Source organism: Corvus cornix, chromosome 1 (assembly GCF_000738735.6).
Source record: "Corvus cornix cornix isolate S_Up_H32 chromosome 1, ASM73873v5, whole genome shotgun sequence".
NCBI lineage: Eukaryota > Metazoa > Chordata > Aves > Passeriformes > Corvidae > Corvus > Corvus cornix.
In genome coordinates, this window is record NC_046332.1 from 25,818,573 (window position 1) to 25,837,353 (window position 18,781).

The following is an 18,781-nucleotide window of genomic DNA, read 5'->3' on the forward strand; positions in this document are numbered from 1 at the left end:
CTGGGATCTGGTTGATGATAGGCACTGGATAAAATTCAGAGTGGGGAGCTTAGGCACATATTCTCAGCATGGAATCCATTATGAGGATAGCAACTTTTTGGAACAGTGCTGCTTGACTCGGAGTCATTGTGTACTTATTTTCTGTCACAATTCACAGAAGGAGGGAAGGACTTAGTTCTTCTTTTCCTTCTGCTCTTTCATCCACTCTGGATGCTGTTTTCCTTTGCCATGGCTCATCTTTAACCTGCCCATGGCTGGTGGGCATGACTGCAGCACCTTGTTAGTCCTTACCTGTCCTCCCTTACTTTCTGTGCATGTTTTGTCCTTTCCTCTTTCCTCATTGCTTTTGATCCCTTTAATTGTCCTGATTTGTTTAAAACTTGTCTGCCCAGATTTCTAGACAAGTATGCAATTATAAGGGCATGATTTTAAAAAGGAAGTCAGACTAGAACATCAAAATAGATTCTTTCTGCTTGTGAAACCTATACCTCTAATTAACGAACTCCAAATTGGCACTAATGCCCAGAGTTAATTTAAGCTTATGAAAACTAAGACCCATCTTCATCACCCACGCGGAGCTCACGATGTCTCTTTACTCTCCCGGAGACTCCAGGGAAACAGATGATTTCAGTGTAACTGAGATTCCAGTATTAGTACATCACAAGAATGTTGCCAGACCAGGACCCTTTCCCTAACAGGTTGTGCCACAGGCACAGATTCTGCTGGCTTGTGTGTTTCAGCTTCTGTAGTAATCTTCGAGGAAAAGGCAGTGAGAACCAAAAACCCAGGAGACATTTTAATGACTTAAAGCCATTGAGAGTGTATATTTGGAAACAGATATAGGCTGTGTACTGTGCTTCTGGTAGGGAACACTGCAAAGTACATTGCTGCCTGTGGAACTGGCTGAACATAGCGTGATTTTTTAGGCTTAAAACCCAGCAAAGTGCATTCCAGTGATTCAGTCTAGTTTGACAAGTTATGAGATAACTGCCATGAAATCTAGGTCCAGATCAATAAGGATGTACTTACAAAAGAATTTAAACTATTGTGGATGCTGTTATATGCTATTCAGTATCCTGATGAAGCTGAATATCCAGTTTTTTTCAATTTCCACCTTCTAAACCAAGTAGCAAAATGGAAAACATTTCTTTTGTGGTGAATACTAATGGTGTCTTTGTTTTGTGTCCTTGCTTGCCTAAATGCACCAATATTTCTTAGTTGTTTCTGTCCTGTAAGTTTGGGCCTTGTATTGGGGAGGAATGCAACCCTTGCTAAAGCCCAAAGAAATTCAACTTTTTTCTGTCTTTTTTCTCTTTCAGGAGATGGTTTCAGAGTTGTGTTCAGGCCCTTGCATAGCAATGGAGATTAGACAATTCGATCCTTCAAAAGTGTTCAGAGACTTCTGTGGTCCCTCTGACCCTGTAAGTACTTTCTTGACTGATAAATAAAGCTTAAAAATTGATGTGCTAAGTGAGTTAAAATGTCAAAGTGTGGTATGGCTGCCGCATGCCTGCTGCATTCATTAGAAACATGTCAGCATTACCTTATTACAGAGGTCAAATGCTAGCCTTGGTGGACCAATCTGCAAATCCTTTAGCAACCCTTCTGATCTTACCTAAACCAGATGATAAAATACTATGATGACATTTATGTGAAAGGAAAGCTATCTAGGCAAAAATCTCTGTTAAAGATTCACAAATATTCTAATACAAGGCTTCAGAGCCCTGGAATGAGCAGTTATTGCTTGTGGATGCCGGTGGAATCAAGTGCTAATTCACTGCAGTCTGTGGCATTCTCCTAGGATGAAACTGAAAGGAGAATAGGTTCCTTAGATTTTCAGAAATATGCAAACAAAAAAGGGTGTCAAAGTTCTCATAACTGTTTGCTTCTAGCTTTTTTTTTCATTTCTTGAGGTGGATAGTTACATATGTGTGAATGCTGTGTGCAATCTGAAGACAGGCCTAAGTGCTGTCTCAAAAAATTTGCAGGTTTTTGTTAAAGGCTGCTGTATACACAAGAACAATGAGGTGAAATATCAAGATGCAGGCAATGAAGTCAGGGTTTGTATATTTTTGTGGTTATGATTTGATGTTTTAGTTGCAGACTTGAGGGAATTTACCAGTGTTCATGGAAAAGAATCACACAGACGAATGTTTGAAGGGGAGAACAAGTTATTCAGGGTATATTTTTCTTCAGATACAGAGTTTCCATTATAGAAAGCACAGGTTAAAGGCATTATCCAAACCTTTATTACCTCTTCTGTTTGGTAGCATTCAAATATTTCTCTTCTGGATTAGCATCTTGTAAACAGAGTATAAGCCATTTATCTTAGTTTTAACTGCAGGATGGTATATCAGTAGTAATGTACACAATATAGTGGTTTCAGTTTTGTTTCAAATCTCATGTTTAAGGTTTCTGGTCTTTAAAACTTTCAAAGATGCAGTCATTTTATTCGGGCCTATTACATCCTTTTTGTGTCTCTGCTTGTTTAATGCCTGATACATTAAAATCAAGCTATGCTTGCAAACATCCCAGCACCTTTGGCTATGAAAGACAAGTGTTCCTATACAAGGGGAAATTCACTGGTTTTCCTTACTCACACGAAAAACTGTCATAACCATACAATGTGTGTATGCAGCTGTTGATCAGCTGAGGTACTGAGAGATGTATAAACTGATGGCTTTTCTGGGTAACAGAAGAAAACCACAAAGGAGGTGACTGATTTCCTGTCTCCCAGATCTCTTGCTCCTCAATGACCTACTGATGCTGTTTGTGCTTCCCTGGAATGGTTTAACTGCCTGACTTGTGAAGTGAAAATGAGTACCCACCTGCTTCTAGTGGAAGCAGAGGCTGTAAATTTTGGACTCTGACTTCAGAGCAGTTCCACTAATGGTATGTTTGGAAGACAGGCAACTGTGTTATATTTCTGTGCACTGTTTTCTGTAACAATTGCAAATTAAGTGATTCTCCAAGCACATAAAGCCTATGTACAGTAACTACAGCTGCTCTCAAGACTAATCATTGCCTGAAATTAATCTGTCTCTTCAGACAGTGTTTGTAGCTTGTCCTTGAGGATAAAGGGGCTAAGGTGTCTCAGCTTTTGTCATTCCCAACTGGAATTGTTGGAGAAGCTCACAGCTGCACTTTGTGGCTCCAATATTTGTCTCAAATAGGAGTAGCAGAAACCATAACAGCAGTTTCATTACTGAAAGAGGTTATATACAGACCATGAAGATAATTTGGACTTGATATTCTAGTGGTTAAGGTACATCTAAGTGTCATGCAATAGTGCATTATCATTGAGAGGTCCGGGTCTCTTTATAACTTGTCTGTTTGTATATGCTAGGTCATGATATATGTGCAGTCTGTTTATAAACACAGGAGAAAACCAAGTTCACTACAAAAATGGACCTGTTTGGGTCACTTCGGCTCCTGTCAAAGAGTAGCCTATTTGCCATTGAAATCACTGTCATTGCTTTCAAGGCAAAGTGCTGTTTGAAGTGAGTAAAGGTGTTGGACTGACTTATATAATGAATCTTTCCCAATCACCTGTACTGTTAATTATATATTAAATATGTAACAAATGTAATAATTACTTTGTGGCAAGTCAGATAACTAAACTGGGTGTGAATGTTAACAGCCCTTTCAGTCTGTTCTTGGTTTTGCAGGATGTTTAGGGCTGAAGAAAGAATTAGAATTCTTCTCTTTTGAGGGTTATACTTTAATAAGGTATCAATTTATACCAAGTGTATAATGCTAAAAATGAAATGGAACTTTGGGCTATTGTCACTAAGCAGGTAATATTTTGTTAGCACTGCGGGTCAGTAAAGCTCTCTGCCAAAAATATCCTTCATTATAAACCAGCTTATAAATACTTTATTAAAACCTCCTCTGTGGTAGTAGGGAAGGCAACTAAACAAAAACCTGGTTTGAGCCTCTTTGTAGTCATGTATGAAGAGCCTTACTGGATCTGGAAAGCAGGTGGTGGGATAAAGTCTTCTCTGTAAGGAGCTGTGCTGAACGTGCTCACTCCCAAAATTGCTGTGGTTTGATTGAAGGGCTCAGTGTGGCAGATTGCTGCCTTGTGGAACACTTGTCCCCAGTAGACAGTACATGCAGTAGGGTATGTGCCTTTCTGCAGATCTTGCTGCTCCTTGCATCCTTCTTGTACACTGGCACTTTCCTACTGAGTAGCTGGCTGGCTCACTGTACTCTTGGTGAGCTGTCAGCCTCTTTAATCACACTTGGCTTCAGCTCCTGGAATGCAGCTCATTCTTTTGTGCCATTGGTGGTCTCACCTCAGGCCTTTCTGTAGTCCAGTCGAGATGCTTCTTGTCCTCCAGTTGCAGTCTCTAGCCAGGTCCCAGACTACTTGTGTACCTTGCTCTTGGTGTCCCTCTGTGCCTTTCTCTCTGTCCTGGTCTGCCTCTGGGGCTAATATGTGGGCCTTAGAAGTGGAAGGTTCCCTCCACATCTACTGTAATAAACAGCTATTTACTCTTTACTTATTTTTGCAGCACCCCTGTAAAAGGCCAGCAGTCATACTGATGCCCATCCTGAAGATGTTTCTTTGCAATGTTAATAAGGGCTGTTGAAACAAGGTCTCTGAATGTCACACAAGACTGCAGCTTTTCAAGGAGGAGAAGCACCCACAGGCTCTGCTATGCACACATAGCTATGATGTTTGAGATGCTAACATCCTATGAGCAGCTGAGGACTTTTATTTAGTTATTTGAATTACAAATAGGAATGGGGTTTCTAAAATTACTTCAAGTCCCACTTACTCTCATGGTGTGTCTGAACCATTTAAGCTCTTTTTAAAAATACACTGTCAAATCTTGCTATCCAGGTTGTTAAATTACGCATTTTTTGCTGGGTGCTATTTCACTCTGTTTCTACTGATGCAGTTCTGACATTGAAAGAAAAAAATTACACCTATGGCAAAGCAGTAGGTGCTGTAGAAAGCTAGGAAGAGTACTTAAAAAGTTAATTAAATCTGACTCTTACAGAACACGAGTCTTTTGAACTTTCAGTATGCACTATCACTTAGAAATAAAAGTTACTAACTGCAACCAAAGTCCAACAGAAATGAAGTTGTGTTTCTTCTTCATCGTAAAGAAGTGAAAATACTTGGAGGGGGAGGGATAAATGCAGCACAGTGTGAATTATCAAGAAAGCTATTTTGTTTAAGTTCAGTAAGGAAGAAAAAAAGCAACCTGTTGTGCATTGATTTGGCCTTCTTTAACATGGACCAGGATGCAAAACCTGTAATGGAAAACCTTGGAACAAGGGGATGGTGGCCAGGGGGAATCCTGTCACTGCTTGAGTTTGCTGGCATTGATACTTCATTTCACTAATATTTGTATATTTTGGCCTCTGGAGCAGTTAGAGGCTTTCTGTTATTACTTAGGTCTGAAGCTATAGCTTTAGTTTTCACATCTTTGTGCAGCTTCTGTGTTGAAATAGCTGCTTGGTAACATTTGGCATGGAGTTGTCAAGATGATTACTTAGTATGCATAAAACATTTGAAAAATACTGTAGAAATTAGGTATATTACTTTTTTTTTTTAACTTTGTTCATATGCAAATTTAAAAGTTGGTTATAATACATGATTCCAGGAGTCTACATCAGGTACATGCTCCTGGCTGAATGCATAGCTTTTGGTATTCCTAAGAGCTTTTACTTGGAATTGGCAGTACACTAAACGTGAGTCAAGTGCCTTCTGTTGTTGAGATATTATTAAAGTGATGGGATGTGCTGCAATATTTCTGCGTCCAGTGGGCTGAAAAGGGATTTTCATATACTTGCTTTAAATCCTAACCTGCATTCTTTCTGCACTGGGGATTTGCACTTTTAAGCGTAACAGTGTGTCAAGTCTTTTGTACTTTTGCATGAGAGAGCTGAAAGGGAGATTAGATGGTTTAAAACAAACCAGTGAACTGAAAAAGCTGGAGTCTGCTTTAGCTCCATTCCTGACCTCACTGTGTGACCTTGGACAAAAAGTTCAATATCTTTCTGCCTCAGTTAATCACATCAGTTAAATAGAGATAACAGTATGAGCCAAAGAGCGCTGTTGCTGTAAGATTTTTGTTTCTATAGAGCTCCTGTGAATCTCTATCACTGAAAAATATGTAAGTGTGAGGCCTAAAATGTTCATGTTCGTTCCTAGAGCTGCATTAGCAGCACGACATTTTCATATTGCACCACATAAAGAATAATTCAGTGGAAGATGTAAAGGAATATAAAGGCTATTTTTGAGCTTCCGGGTACTCATTTTCTGGTAATACCTTTATAGCTCTTTCAGTGTGGATTCTCCCTATAGCCTAGTGAGCCCTGGTGAGAGTGTTGACAGTGAAGTACATAATGTCTTTCAAGAGAAATAAGATTTTTAAAATCTAATTCCTTAACAAAGAAGATTTTAATATAATTGATTATCTGCTCGATAGTCTGAGTCATGTAATAAAAATAAAAACTTTCATTCAGATACAGACTGTTATCAGCTAGAGTAGCAAACGGACCAATCAATACCAGTTACAATATCCTGCTGTCTAAGCCAGCAGTGGGAAAGACATGATTGAATTGCTTAGATGTTATTTAGGGTCAATCATCTGACTCTGTCCTTTCAGTTTTTAATTTCTGTATTAGCCTCTGCAGGTCTATGAAAAAGTGTTCTAGGCAGAGCTAAGGCCTCTTAGCTGGGAGACAGGGTAGTTTTTTTCTGTGGAGCTGGATTCTTCCTTCTAGTGCAGCCCCCTTTTTCTGAGCTGACACTGCTGATTCCTCAAGCCCAAGGGCTCTGTAGGTTCAGGCCTTCTCCTGCCTTGTTCCATGTCACCTGTCTGTGCACAGGCAGGGGATCTAGAAGAAAGGAAGTGCTAAGATAGCTGTGCTCTAATGACCCAGAGCTGCAATGTGACTGCAACTGTGAGCTGTCACTACTGTTTTAGACTGTCAGTATGTTGGTGTATGACTTGAAATTTGCCCCCAAAAGTATTACATCTTCTTGACAGAAGCAAGCCTGTGTCTGTGTGGATGCCAAACACCGCACCTGTGGCAGTGAGTTGCTTTCCTAGTTTTAAAATGCACAGAGTCTGCACTGGCTGCACCAGGAACAAAACTGATAATTATTTATTCTTCTTCTCAAAGCTATGTGTAGCCCTGGGAACAGCTGAGAGTCAAGAATCCAAGAATTAATTTTTACAGGCATGAATTCAGTGTTCATAGTAAGTTCTCCTGATGTTTCTTTTGCTTCTGAGTATGTACTGCTGAGGTCTGGCAGGCCCTGACACCCACCCTACCCCTGCTGCCCTGTTTACTTTGACCACGTGTGTGTGTGTGTGTGTGTGTGTGTGCTTTGTAGTGGCATGGATACATGATCTGCTTACAATTTTGAGGTGACCATCTTAGAGCTCTGTTTCTTGCAGACTCTCTTCTCCAAGCCACTCTTTTCAGGTGATGGGCAGTCCTTTGATGGGAAGAGGGATTTCCCGCTCAGGGCAATATGTCTTTGTGCAGAGATTTGAACAAAAATCAGAGCAGTAGTAGTGGAGGAGCCTTTTCCTTGCGAGTGGCTTCCTTTAGATGTGCTTGTTATTGCTACAAGGTTGCTGTCGTATGATGGCTGTTCAGTGTCATGTGGAGCTGGAGCTTGTAGGCTCACTTTGGTTCTTGATGGCTAGGTGCTTATGTGTTGAAAATTGCTGTTATTAGTGGTGACTGACAGTCTCCATCAGGAGACTAAATATTGACAGAGCCCTCAAGACCTAACTCTGCTTTAAATCCAGTGTGATTAAGGCATGTTGGCAAGGTTACAGTTGGAAAAAAGCCGCTTTATCTGCCACTCCTTGTCTGCGGCTCCAGAGCAACTGAACTTGAATGTGTTATCAATGCAACTGTTGCTGCCTAAATACATACTGGATGTGAGTTCACTGGACCTGAGTTCAGTGATCCCAAATTAGAATAATTAGGTAAAATAGTTAATAAAAGATACTGCATTGTCTGTTACCAGGCCCACTGCCACCAGAGTGGCATGATACTGGAGAGTCTGCTGCTTTCATCCTCTGGAGAGAAGGTGCTGGTGCCCTCTGGGAGAGGACTGAGAGTATATTTGCATCTCATTTCCAGTTGCTGCAATGCCTTTTTTTTTAATTAGTTGATTACCAAAGCCCTTCTAGCCTATATAGTAGGGGTTTTTCTGCAGTTTCCTCTGCTACCTGACACTACGATATTTTAGTATCCCCTGATGACAAGATACCTTTTCAACTGTGATTTCTGGACATTTGCAGGAAGTTAACATTTTGTCAAAGATTCTATATGTCCTCCTGGAAAGTAGCATCAACTTCAGAAGCTTCAGGGTTCCCATCTACATTCCTGTCTTTCCCTTTTGTCAGTCTGTCTCTGGCTTTGACATGTTTCTTTCAGGATACCTCTTGCCTGGTTCCAAGCTGGAATAACTTGCCCTATTTTAGCAATAGGAGTGAAGCTTAACATGAGCCCAGAGACTGAACAAGAGCAGCGCTGTGCCACAAAGTATTTACAGCATGGGTTGCTGATCTTCCTTGACTTGCTGACCTAGTTACTCTCCAGAATGGCTAGTGTGCCAGGGTATCCTGGAGCTAGGTTTTTGGGCCTTTTCCTGCAAAGTGTCACAGGACTAGCCGTTTTGGTAAGGGTTTAAGCCGCACCTAGAATATTTTCTTTTTAAGAAAACTCAAATTTTTTGGTCAAGGCCTTGGTACTGTTCAGCTCTGCAGACACATGAAGACATTTAATCTGATCTGAAATCACAAAGACTAATTGCATCCCTAGGTAGGTGGGAAAGAAGAATGAAAGACTGGCTTAGAAATCATACGGGCTCCCTTTGCACTCAGACAGAGCACATCCCAAAGTAGTAGGTGTGTGTTATTAAAGAAGTGGTTATTTTAAGCAACTGTGATGAACACAAGATTCTTATAACTGCTGTGAGTTACATAAATTGTCTATTCAGCCTTGAGGAGGTGGGGTTTTTCTGATTGCACAGAGTTTTGGTAACAGCTGTCCATCTGCAGGTCTTGTTCTGCAAAAATTAATGCTTCCACATCCTGTTTGCATTGCATCTTCCTGGTAATGTTCTCTCCAAACTTTGAATAAATGCCATGCTTCAGGTGTTACAGATTTAGTATCTCGTACTGATGGCTCCTATTTTATTTTAAAAGTGACCACACAAAGTTTTAGAAGTGCTGGCCTAGATTCTTTTGGCATTTGCTTGTTTTGTGTTTAAATAACACTAAATCAATACATTTCAAAATACCATGTCTTTGTTGTATCTCTGCTTACGTATCTCAGACAGATTAAAGGGAAAAGTTTTGTTTCCCACTACAGGGAAAGAGGTAGGCTTCTAACATAGCAGCTGATCGTGTGATACCAGCCTAGTATAGACAAATATACAGTGTAATTTTACACTGCTAGGTTGATCAATGGTAGCCTGCAGGGTTCTCTCCAGGGCTTCTTTCTCACAGCTGCACTGGATTACAATGTGATTTACCTGGCCTGTGGGAGGGTTTTAGTACTGTTTAAAAATAAGAGTATATCCCCCTCATGAAAACAGTCTTTGTCAGCAATACAAATAGCTGATCATCAGAATTTTTAGGTTGTGGTGTTCTGCTGCAGTCAGAGGATGTCTGCATTCCTTGGTGATTCCCTTTCTTTTCATTTTTTGAGTATTTTTCTCCTCTCTCCTTTTTCCTTTGGACTGTTCTATTTAAGGTTCTGCTGTAGCTTCTGAGGTTTCTGAGACTAGATTAATTAATATACTCAGTCCATAAAGGCACTAGGTAAGAGCCTTTTTGAGAATATTATGGTTCTGGGTTACTTCAGTCTACATGGCTGTTTTCTTTGCTTCCCGTGTGTTCTGTTTGGTTACAGCAGACAGCAAATCACTCTTTTACCTTGGACGGCAATGTTTTTGAATATATAAAATAAAAATACCAGAAAAGAAACATTAGAAAAAGAACCAAAAAAACCTTACAGCTTCAGTTGTTCGTCGCAAAACAGGAGCAGTGTTTCCAAAAGACAGGGCAAGTTTCGAGGTCACTCTGTCTGGGAAAGAAAATTACACTGTTACTGCACTAAACAACTATTTTCTCCTTCTTTAGTTTCTTAGCATTCTGGTCATGGTGACCTTGTGTGTTTGTAGAATCCTTGATTTGAATAGATTAAGAGCATTTGCTTACATGCCTGACTCAGGTTTTTGTCGACTGTAGATAGCCTTGTCCTTCACTTGAATTCGTCCCAGCCTCTGGTTGGAACATATTGATTATGTAGTGCTGTTGCAAATACTGCAAGTTATGAAGTAATATGAATGATATTTCATTTTAAAAAAATGCTAGGAAAATAACAAAGGTAGAATTTTTAAGAAAAGCAAGGTAGAATGTGGTAGAACAGGCTGCAAGGGCTTTTTCTAGAGCTCTGTAGAGGGCAGTTAGCAAGAATCAACACACAAAGCTGCTTGATGAAGTTGTGCAATAGAGAAAGTTATAACCATGTAGCAAAAGGTAGAACACTTAACTTTTCCACATAACCATGATGATGTTGTTATTGTGAGTATCCTGAAGTTGACTGTAAATGTCCCAGAAGGTCTCATGTTTTTCAGTCAGCATATTATGAGTAAATAGTCAATTCCCGGAAGTGCATGGCTTACTTTTCTTTTTTTCTTATCCCAGAGGACTTCTTATTCAGGCTCTGCTTGGTCAATACATTGATGGTAAAGCCTAGTAATAGCCAAACAGGAAAGGAGCTGCAGATCACAGTGTATCTTAAGTAGTCTTGATGGTAAATTGTTATATGAGAGAAATTGGAGTTACGGAGATTATTCTGGGAGGTATTGAAAAACATCTGAAAGACAATGCAGTCATCGGTCATAGCCAGCACGACTTTGTGAGAGGAGGGTCCTGCTTATCAAACCTGATTTCCTTTTATGACAAGGTGACCCATCCAATTGATATGGGGAAGCCAGTTGATGTAGTATTTTGGATTTCAGTAAAGTTTTCGACACTGTCTCTCACAGGATCCTTTTTGGAGAAAGTGCCAAGTTCACAGCTGGATAAACACATCATGTGATGGGTGAGCAACTGGCTCACAGGTCGGGCACAAAGGGTTACAGTGAATGGAGTGACATCAGACTGGTGACCTGTCACTGGTGGGGTTCTGCAGGACTCCATCCTTGGCCCTGTGCTCTTCAGCATCTTCATAAATGACTTGGATGCAGGGCTGGAAGGGACACTAAGCAAATCTGCAGATAATACTAAACTGGGAGGAGCTGTTGACTCTCCCAAAGGCAGAGACCCCAAAAAGAGACCTCGATAAATTCAAAGGCTGGGCAGTCACCAACCATATGAAGTTGAACAAGAGAAAGTGCCAAATGCTGTACCTGGGATGGGGCAACCCTGGATTTATGGACAGACTGGGGAATGAGATGCTGGAGAGCAGTGCCATGGAAAAGGACGTGGGGGTCCTGGTCAATGGAAAGCTGAATCTGAGTCAGCAGTGCCCTGGCAGCCAGGAGGGCCAACCCTGTCCTGGGGGGCATCAGGCACAGCATCGCCAGCCGGGCAAGGGAGGGGATTGTCCTGCTCTGCTCTGCACTGGGGCAGCCTCACCTCGAGTGAGGACAGCTTTGGGAGCCACAATACAAGATGGAGAAGGGCCTTGAGGGGAAGCCATATGAGGAGCTGAGGTCACTTGGTGTGTTCAGCCTGGAGGAGACTGAGGGGAGACCTCACTGCAGTTATAACATCCTCATGAGGGGAAAAGGAAGGGCAGACACTGATCTCTTCTCTGTGGTGACCAGTGACAGGGCCTGAGGGAACAGCCTGAAGTTGTGTCAGGGGAAGTTTAGGTTGGATATTAGAAAAAGGTTCTTCCCCCAGAGAGTGGTTGGGCACTGGAACAGGCTCCCCAGGGAAGCACCAAGCTTGACAGAGCTCGAGGCATTTGGACAATGGTCTTGGACACATGGTGTGACTCCTGGAGTGTTCTGTGCTGGGTCAGGAGTTGGACTGACAATCCTTGTGGTTCCTTTCCAAGACAGCTTATTCTGTGATTCTGTATTTGCAGTTATTTTCTGCTTGAACTACATTAATGAAGGCTTCAAAGTGGCTGAAAACGAATACTGTGGCCTAAGCCTTCCCTTCTGTAACAAAAAGGGGTAGTCTGGTTTTGCATTTATGATGATGATGGGTATTGTTGTTGTTATTATTCTTCCTCCTCTCATCAGCTGCTGACAGCCATAGTGTAGTTGTGAGAAAAACTGCAGCAATAGTTTTCAGTATGTATCACTGGTCTCATTGCCTGGGGAATATTGTTAACTAAACAAAAGCATTTTAGAAGCTGGATATAAAATGATTAATTCAATTTCTGTGAACTTGCTGAATAATTTGGTGTGCTGCTTGCTGGTGTGTTTGATTCAGGCTGACATTCTCTGCTCTGCTGCAGGGCCACCTGAGCCGCATTTTTATCAGCTTCTTTCACTTACAGTATGATAGACTGCATCTGATGTGTACATGGGACTTCCCTTGAACATTCCTAATAAGAAGTTTTTCCTTTCTCTGCTTTTATTGACTTCCCACATGAAGGGACTAGAACATGATCAGGGTGGAAGATGGATGAGCAGCAGTTCTTCATGTTCCCATGGCAGCTCTCAAGTTCCCATAGGTGACATGGTATGGTCCGAGTTCTGCAGACCGTGGCTTATCATCAGAGTGCTACCCAAGAATTAAAGCAGCATTACATCAAGGAGAAAGAACAGTTGAGGAACTGATTGAGGATTTTAAAGATCTGAGCTAAAAGTTACACACTGAACTTGTGATTCTTGTGAAATATGTATTTCTTTTGTGCCCCTAGAAAATTACTGTCTCACTGTCTTGATTTCCTACTCCCTAAAATGGGGTCCTTTCTGCTATCTTCTGTTCTTTGGGTCTCTTCCTATAAGCTTTCCAGGCCAAGAACCATCTGTTAGTGTGTATAGGCACACTGGCTAATACAGCTAGTCCTGAACAGGGCAGGGGCTTTTAAAAAACAGTTGTGTACTAGTTTGAAAACAAACCAGTGGGAGGCACCAAGTCAGAATAACAATTTAATGGGGAAATTAAAGAAAAGGAAAAAAAAAAAAAGCTAAAAGAAAACACTGATTCAAACTGACAGAGTCAAGATACAACCTGAGTCCCTGTTAGGCAGGGTGGTGGTAGCAGTCTGGTAAAATAGTGGCTGCAGTCCTCCTGAAGCGGTGATCCTGTAGAAAAAAGGGTCTGCTCTTCCTCAGAGGGTCCAGTGGTGGCTGTGTAACTCTTGTCCTCTGGAAATCCAGTAGAAAGGTTGTCTCTGGTCTTCAGAATCTCAGATTATATCCAGGATGGAATGCTTGGTTCCTCCCTCTGGGTGGAGCATCTCACAATGGGGTGATGAGTCATGAGGCCAAGTGTTGATTAGGCTCATTAACAGAAGATAGTCCGGAGGGAGTTCTCTCTGAGTCAGGCAGCAGGACAATGATGGGCAATTAACAGAAAGATAGTCTGGGGGGAGGAGGCAAGGAAACACTGCCCCACCTGGTTTCAACAGCTCCTGAGGATGGTAATAGAATACACTGCAACCCAGGACAAGTTGTAACACCAATAATGTGTGATTCCTTCTGTCAGAACAGGGCTGCTCACACCTGTGTGGGAAGATGGCAACACTGCTGCCTCCAAGGTTGCACTGGAGAGGCTTTAGGGCACAGAATGGAAGAGAAAGGTCTCTCCCATGCTAAGAATCAAATGAAAAGGATCTCCAGGGTTTGCAGCAGTCATGTGAGTTTTATCTGTCAATCCATCTCCATCTCCTGCTAAAGTGGATGGTCCAAAATTGGTTCAGCTTGGCAGGTCTCAAATTCAAAATAGAATTTCGAAGTGTTTTTTTCTACTTTTCAAAGTGTAAAGCTCCAATACCTGGACTGCTTTGCAGATGTAGAATCTAATCTCAAAAAAATTCAGAAGAAAATGTAATTTATAATTATTCTTGTTCTTACTTGGGAAAAATTGGCCAAAATATTTGCAGACTAAAAATAATGTCTTTCAACTTCATAGTGACTTTTACTGGAGGCTCTTCACATACTTTGCTAATGTGAATTAGTAAAATCTCAAAATATCTTTTGCAGCCTGGTATGTTTTTGTCCTTGTTTTACAGGTGAATTAATAAATGGATGATATTGTGGGTGCTTTGGAAGGCACTAGAAAAGCACCAGTAGGACCATCTCACCTGTAAAACTTACAGCATCTAATAATGAAATTTACAGTCACACTGTGTGTTCTGCTGTCTTGCGGGGTTAGTTGCTTTTCAGTTGTTAAATGCTTCCTGTTGCAGCTTGTCCGGTAACATAAATATTGCTTATGGCACCCAGATAATGGGACAAGATAGCTGGATATTTTATCTTTATTCCTATTTTGTATTTCAATTATCTTCAAGGCTTCACCATCCAGTCCAATTTGCACTTAACTCAGGCATGCGGCTGCCCAATTTCAGCACATTGGCAATAGCAGATAGGCACACAAACTTTCTGAGCAGGGCACTTATCATTAGAATCACTTAAACACCAACCAGAAGCACCAAGACCAGTGAAAATACCATCTCAGGCTGGCAAATGTGCCACGCTTGCTGCCCACAGCAGAGAACCTGCAGAGAGCTGGTGCAGAACCTTTGGGCTGCCAGGGAGGAGGAGTGGTAGGGAACGCGTGGGAGTGAAACAGAGAGAATCAAAGTGCCTGAGGGGATGGAGGGTGAGAAGGAGACAGTGTAACAACTTGTACAGGCTTGTGAGCTTCCAGAAAACTGCCAGCACTGGAGTATGGAAGATAATTTTAGGTCTGTTAACAAAACTTCCAACGATACAGGGCTTCAGACTGGTAGTTCAGAGGTTGGCTGACTTTAAAATAAACAGAAAAGTAGATGGATTTTTTTTTTTTTTACTCAGACCAGAGTAGGCTTACATAATAAAATAAACTATGGTTTGAGTAATTGCTACTGTTGCAAAACTGTTTGGTTTTGGAAGGAGTTGCGCCTCAGATGGACTTTTTATAGGCCTTGCAATTGAAAATTTGACTGCTGTTGCCTGGATCAGATCAATTCATTTGCTGAACAAACCTTTACAGCCATGCTCTTTGCAGTACAGAATTACGTGCACACAGACTTGGCTCAGTTAAAGGTATGAGAACCTTGTCACAATGGACAGTAAGTGATCTATTCTACCATCAGCCAGGAGAAGCCAGCCTGGAAGTCTAGGTGAAGTGCACAGTGCTAAGGGGAGACAAGGTTAGGCTTAATATTATAAAGACTTTAAATGCAACTGTTCTTGAGTTTGTTTTGTGATAAAGACGAGGAGAGTTTAGTGTGTGTGTTTAACAGAGGTTGTTTTGGCTTGATTTTTTTTTTTTTTTTTTTTTTTTTTGGTGATATGTGGAAAGTACAAAAGCACTTTCAGGTAACACTGACTCCCTTGAAGTCTGCATACAGCCTTTGATACTGACTCTGTATTTGTACATAACGTTGCTGCAGCTCATGTGGAACACAAAGAGAAAACATGTCACTGTCAACAAGTGACTTCTGTTCTGGATTGGTTTGTGAAATGTAAGCTGAAGGAAGCCTCTTGCATGCTCTTTAACACTGACCTGGTTTTGTATTTAGAAACTTTATGAAGTACCTTTCTACAGGCAGACCGCAGGTTTCAAGGCAAGACTCTTCCCCAGTTCAAGTTTTTACAGTGGCAACAGCACCACCATCTTACGTAATTTTTCTCTGTAATATGGACAGAAGGGTTAGTACTGCATTTAGGGGTGATGAACTGGACCTTGAATTGCTGCAGAAGTAGAAAATTGTTGTGTTCTACAGCAGCTGATGTTGATTACCAAGTGGCCTATTGCATGAAACTGAGAGACATAAACCAGGGCACAGCTGAGGTAACTAATGGGGAAGCACACCTGTGGTTGGCTAGAGTTTGGAGGGAGTGTGAGCTGCAAAGAAAACATGTGAAGCAAGCTAAAGCAAGCTTCATGCACAAGGTCACCAGTGGCCACAGATTTCATTTTGACACTTCAGCATTTGTCTTTGGATGAAAACTTTTGTGAAGGATCTATTGGACTGATCAGCTGAGGTTGTTTTCACAGTAACAGTAGTGTCAAGGTGTTTGTAGCTTCAGTCAGGGTTACAGGAGGTGCTTGTCTAGTATCCTGTTCTGCTTGACGAAGACTGTACTGCTTTTATTGTATTACCTCTTGGTGATGGCTTGTAGGAATGAGTATTTTGTCCAGCTCCCTACTGCAACCGTCAGTGTTTGATATGACTGGTGCTAAAATGCCCTGAAAATAAGAGCCACCTGAAGAGCTATCATGATGATAAGAGAGAGGCACTTATCCTTCCTTAGCTTCCATAACTGCTGTGCTGTAGATGTTATTTTAGATGGGTTTTATGCCCTACAGAGGAAGCTCAGGTGCCTTGCTCAGATGATGCAGTAGGCTTTCCAGTGCCTAAAGGTCAGCCAGACAAATTCCAAGGTACATGGTGGAATTTACATTATTTTGTTTGTTCACAGTTAGTGGGTATTCTGTTCTCTTGACAAGAACATAGCTGGTCCTTAGAAGGAGAAAGGCATTTGCTTGTTTGCCTGAGGCTGGCTCTGCCTTCTGGGTTAGTTGGCACCCTCAAGGAGAGAGAGGGACCATCTCTTTCCTGAGGGCAGCAGAGCATGGAGAACTGCAGAAGGAAAAAGCTTCATGAGGGCAGGGTGGGGAAAGCAGAGGTGGTGAGACCAAGTCAACACAAAACCTTCAGAAAGAGTGATGAATGAGGAATGCCAAGAAGAGCGAGGAGCAGGCGCACAGCCAGGGCTCAGCTAGAATAGGAAAACTGTGTTACTGAGGGTGTAGAGGGATCTGTGCGGTCTGTTGCAGCCCAAGAGATCCTCTGAATGCTGCTGATCTGAAAGCAAAACTAAAAGAAAGAACCTGCCCTGTGAGCACACTGTGACTAGAGAGGTTTGTGATCAAACTCTTGTTTTTATTCTGCTTCATTCAAGAGGACCAGTAAATCTTCAAGGTTCCTTTGTTCTAGTTCATGTTTAAGAAGAACAAAGTTCTAGGCTGTAAAAGTTCCTTTGTGTCATTTTGATCCATTCATTGGCCTTTCAGCCTTTCCAGATACCCAATTAAGTATTCAGGACAGTGCTTAAAAAAAAGGCTGGCCAGATTTCCTTGAAATTTGCAGTTTTGGCTAAATTTTCTTGAAATCTGCAGTTTTGGCTGGAATACATGTTACTATTCTGTATAACTTCTATCCAGCCTGTGACAAAACCCCAGCCTTTTGGAGGAAAAGCAGTTAATGAGCTTTGCTTATGAATATGTTTATGGTTTTTTCAGTTTGATTTTGACATATTACTGGCATTGGTGACTTTTTTGTTTCCTTTCACTTGTGTAGAAATAGAAAAATTTTAGAAATGTGCTAAGTACTTCATACAGACAGTGTTGCATTGGGCACGGTTACATGATAAAGAGAAACATGAAATATATGCTTCTGTATCTTGCACAGGATAAGGCTCTTCAAAGGGCTATCTGTGGATCAAAGCCCAGCTTTAAGGGACAATCAAATAACCTGCTGAATAAGACCAAAGAGGATGAAGCCTTTTGGTACAGCAGCCCTGGTTTGTTTTGCCATAGACAGTGTCATCTTGTGTGAGGTGCCAGTTTTGTGTCATGCCCATTTACACATGCACATGAAGCTCCAGCATGCACACACCACTCTCCTCTCATGCATATGGTAGAGCTGTAGCTGCTCTTAACTCCTCCATCATCCCACTCTCAACCCCTTCCAAAAAATTCGGAAAATCATTGCACAAAATGCATACTCCAGCAACTAGACTCAGCTGAAAGCTTAGGAAAAAGGTTTAAGTGGGGCGTGGGAAAACCAACCCAAAGCCCACTATTTGTATCTTCTTGTTGCAGATGAGGCTCTATAAATAAAATGATTGGTAAGCTTCCTGTCATGGACCAGAAGAGTGTATATTAATACTTGCTATGAGGAAGAAGTTCTGTAGTGAACTCTCTTCTTCCCTGAAACATTCCCTAGATTTCCAGCCATACATACACAAGGACACTTACATATGAGCTGTACAGCTCTTCGTATCGCCATCCTTTACAGAGGCCTTGTTCCTTCATGCTTCCCCAGTGGTGTAGTAAGAAAGCAGTAGAATAGTAAAACTTTGGAATTTACAATTATTGTACTTCTTCTGGCAATGTAAACATAAGCAGAGACTGTTTAATCCTGTTTGTTAACTAATGGCAAGAAAGGCTTGTTTGGATTCCTATTAATCAGGTGCTAACAGTGTAAGTTGAAGGATCTACTTTTGAGCATTTCTGACCCAGTGAAACCCCAGGCAGAACAGAATGTGTCCCTTTTTGTGCAAGGGTTTCAGGAGGGTGCTAGAATGTGTAGCAACCCGCACTGAAATTCTGAGGAAGAACAGGAGATTGCACAGTGCAACAGCAGAAGCTTTTGCCCATGTTAATGATGGAGTGTGAGTCCACAGGAAGAAACAGGAGGTCTTTTGTTATGAAGTTGTGAAGTAGAAATGAGAGATTAGGACAAATGGTAAGTCGGGAGACCATAGTTGCTTTTAAAAAACAAAAGAGGAGAGAAGAGAAGGAAAAAAAAAAAAAAAAGAAAAGTGGGTTTGATGAGGAAGATGAGTCGAGGAAAATCTTGCGGAATTTTGATAAGAAGCAGC

The 18,781-nt window shown here is 41.4% G+C and overlaps 1 protein-coding gene across 1 annotated transcript in view; it reads left to right on the forward strand.

Moving 5' to 3' along the window:
- Positions 1-18,781, forward strand: part of NME7 (NME/NM23 family member 7) — a 90,369-nt gene that overhangs the window by 53,071 nt on the left and 18,517 nt on the right. The window contains exon 10 of the mRNA XM_039559322.1: positions 1,320-1,421. Within this exon, the coding sequence (XP_039415256.1) occupies positions 1,320-1,421 (102 nt within the window). The remainder of the gene's footprint in view (positions 1-1,319; positions 1,422-18,781) is intronic.